We start from the raw sequence: 3,510 nt of genomic DNA, 5'->3' as shown, positions 1-3,510 counted from the left end.
TTCAACTCCCCCTCCCATTCCTCAGACGACATGTCCATCCTGGGCCTCCTGCAGTGCCACAACGATGCCACCCGAAGGTTGCAGGAACAGCAACTCATATTCCGCTTGGGAACCCTGCAGCCCAATGGTATCAATGTGGATTTCACAAGTTTCAAAATCTCCCCTCCCCCTACCGCATCCCAAAACCAGTCCAGCTCGTCCCTGCCTCCCTAACCTGTTCTTCCTCCCACCTATCCCCTCCTCCCACCTCAAGCTGCACCTCCATCTCCTACCGGCCAACCTCATCCCGCCCCCTTGACCTGTCCGTCCTCCCTGGACTGACCTATCCCCTTCCTAACTCCCTACCTACACTCACCTTTACTGGCTCCATCCCCGCCTCTTCGACCTGTTTGTTTCCTCTCCACCTATCCTCTCCTCTATCCCTCTTCAATCCGCCTCCCACTCTCTCCCTATTTATTTCAAAACCCCCTTCCCCTCCCCCTTTTCTGATGAAGGGTCTAGGCCGGAAACGTCAGCCTCTCTGCTCCTATGATGCTGCTTGGCCTGCTGTGTTCATCCAGCCCTGCACCTTGTTGTCTCGGATTCTCCAGCATCTGCAGTTCCTACTATCTCTCCCCCGTGTCTCCATGGGTTTTCTCCCACAGTCCAAAGATGTGCAGGTTAGGGTGGATTGGCCATGCTAAATTGTCCCATAGTGCCCAGGGATGTGCAGGTTAGGGTGGATTGGCCGTGGCAAATGCAGGGTAACGGGGATGGGAATGGGGATGGGATGCTCTTCAGAAGGTTAGTGTGGACTGAATAGGCCAAAGGGTCTGCTTCCATACTGTAGGGATGCAATGGTAGGACTGGTCTGGCAGCATCTGTGGAGAGAGAGAGAAACACAGTTAACATTTTGGGTCCAGCTCCAAAGAAGAAACACTGGAGTCAAAATATTAACTCTGTTTCTCCCTCTCCACAGATGCCATTAGACCAAACTGATCTTCTCCAGCAATTTCTGATTTCTCCAACAGTCTGGCAAGCAGCTTAGCCAGGAATCTGGCAATTGTGTATTATTTGGGAAAAGACAGGAAAGTGGACTTGAGGATGATCAGATCAGCTATGATCTCATCAAATGGCAGAGCAGACCAGATGGGCTGAATGGCCTACCTTTATGGTCAGAATCAGCCTGGCTATGGAGGGAGCTCAGAGGAGGTTTCCAAGAATGATCCCAAGGATGAAGGGCTGTCATATGAGGAGCAGTTGAGGACTTTGGGTCTGTACTCTATGGAGTTGAGAAGGATGAGGGAAGGGGGATCTGATTGAAACTTACAGAATACTGAAATGCTTGGGTAGAGTGGATGGGGAGAAGATGGTTCCACCAGTAGGAGAGACTAGGACCCGAGGGCACAGCCTCAGAATGAAGGAATGAACAGAGATGAGGAGGAATTTCTTCAGTCAGTGTGTGGTGAATCTATGGAACGAATTGCCGCAGGGAGATTTGGAGGCTAAAGCATTGAGTGTCTTTAAGACAGAGATAGACAGGTTCTTGATTAGTAAAGGGGGGTGTCAAGGATGACAGGGAGAAGGCAGGAGAATGGGGTTGAGAAACATCTGAAAACCATAATCGAATAGGGGAGCGGACTTGATGGGCTGAATGGCCTAATTCTGCGCTCATATCTCATGGTGTTAGGTTTTTAATCTGCTCAATTATCTGGGTAATGGGCATGAACAGGATGGAAGCACAGGTGGGGTCATAGCCTCAAGTTATGTGGTAGACTTGTTTTGAACTGAGATGAAGAAAGAGTTCTTCACGTGGACAACCTGCGAAATTCTCCACTGCAGAAGACTGTCGAGACCCAGTGATTGAATACATTCCATGAAAAAAAAATGGAGGAATTTCTAGTGACCAAAGACATACAGGGAGAGAACAGGAGAGTGGCATTGAAATAAAGGAGCAGCCGTATTGAATGGCAGACTGGGATTGATGGAGCGAATGGCCTCTTCCTGCCTCCATAAGACCTGTTGTTCTGTCTCCGAAGGCAGATGTACGTGTTTTGGAGAGGGGAAATAGAGATGTGATTCCTCCCGTACATTTCTCTGCAGTGTTTTATCTTGTGAATACCCTGTCCAAGTGCTCTAATGGCTGTCCAATTCTCTCTGTTTCAGGGTGTTTAAGAAGTCAAGCCCGAATTGCAAGGTAAGAGAACTTTGCTGAATTCTGGGGAGTTGTGAAAGTAAATAAGAGATCCAATATTTATGGCCAGTCCCTGATGTCCCTGGGGAAAACAGCTGAGGCCTGTGTGATGAAGAAGGTCAGGGTTAGAGACGGACTGTGCTTGGGTACATCTATACTGGCTGCAGAGACGGATATCCTCCCCCCTGCCATCTACTAAGTTCATCTGTAGTATTAATGTTCTCGATAGCTTTCCTGGATTAGGACAATTCTAATGTGTGTACTTCCACCTATGTTGATTCTATACTAAAGTGGGTTTAAGGGCACCTTGGAGGATTAGCACTGCTGCCTCGCAGTGCCAGGGACCCTATTCGATGCCATCCTAAGGTGACTATGGATATTGCACATCCTCCCTGTGTTTGCGTGGGTTTCCTCCCACAGTCCAGAGATGTGCAGGTTAGGGTGGATTGGCCGTGTTAAATTGTCCCATAGTGTCCCAGGGACGTGCAGGTTAGGGTGGATTGGCCATGCTAAATTGTCCCATAGTGCCCAGGGATGTGCAGGTTAGGGTGGATTGGCCGTGCTAAATTGTCCCATAGTGTCCAGGGATGTGCGGGTTAGGGTGGATTGGCCGTGCTAAATTGTCCCATAGTGCCCAGGGATGTGCAGGTTAGGGTGGATTGGCCGTCCTAAATTGTCCCATAGTGTCGAGGGATGTAAAGGCTAGGTGGGTTACTCACGAGAAATGCAAAGTTACAGGGATAGGGTTGGAGGATGGTGGGTCTGAGTGGGATGCTCTTCAGAGGGGCGGTATGTGGACTCTGAGCTGAATGCCCTGCTTCCACACTTGGGGGATTCTGTGATTGGTGACAGCACTCCATTTTCTCTGAGGTTTGGGGCAGATTTGATTATCTTTGAGCTGGGCTGTTCAGGGCTGCCCCATTCCTTCATTCCACCCACAGTGCAGTTTGCTGGACATAGCATGGGAGCTGTGTTCAGTGGGGCTAGACTTTCTCCATGCGTCTGCCGGATGGGGAAAGTGTAGAGGAAGTTTTACTCGATATCTAACCCCGTGCTGTCCCTGTTCTGGCAGTGTTTCATGGGGGATTGTGTAGAGAGAGCTTTACTCTGTATCTAACCCCATGCTGTATGTGTTCCGGGAGTGTTTGATAGGGGACAGTGTATAGTGAGCTTTACTCTGTATATAACTCCATGCTGTCCCTGTCCTGGGAGTGTTTGATGGGGACAGTGTAGAGTAAGCTTTACTCTGTATATAACCCCATGCTGACCCTGTCCTGTGAGTGTTTGATGGGGACAGTGTAGAGTGAGCTTTACTCTGTATATAACCCCATGCTGAC

The 3,510-nt window shown here is 49.5% G+C and overlaps 1 protein-coding gene across 5 annotated transcripts in view; it reads left to right on the top strand.

Moving 5' to 3' along the window:
- Window positions 1–3,510, top strand: part of LOC109925864 (arrestin red cell) — a 118,899-nt gene that overhangs the window by 76,327 nt on the left and 39,062 nt on the right. For 4 of the 5 annotated variants that reach the window (XM_048620169.1, XM_048620168.1, XM_048620166.1 and 1 more), the window contains one exon: window positions 2,146–2,176. In XM_048620169.1, the coding sequence (XP_048476126.1) occupies window positions 2,146–2,176 (31 nt within the window). Of the gene's footprint in view, window positions 1–2,005; window positions 2,025–2,145; window positions 2,177–3,510 lie in introns of those variants that run through there. The other variant, XM_048620170.1, reaches the window with a different exon arrangement.

Source organism: Rhincodon typus, chromosome 45, assembly GCF_021869965.1.
Source record: "Rhincodon typus isolate 14 chromosome 45, sRhiTyp1.1, whole genome shotgun sequence".
Taxonomy (NCBI): Eukaryota; Metazoa; Chordata; class Chondrichthyes; order Orectolobiformes; family Rhincodontidae; genus Rhincodon; species Rhincodon typus.
Note: the sequence above shows the minus strand (reverse complement) of the source record. Positions and strands in the feature narration are given on the sequence as shown.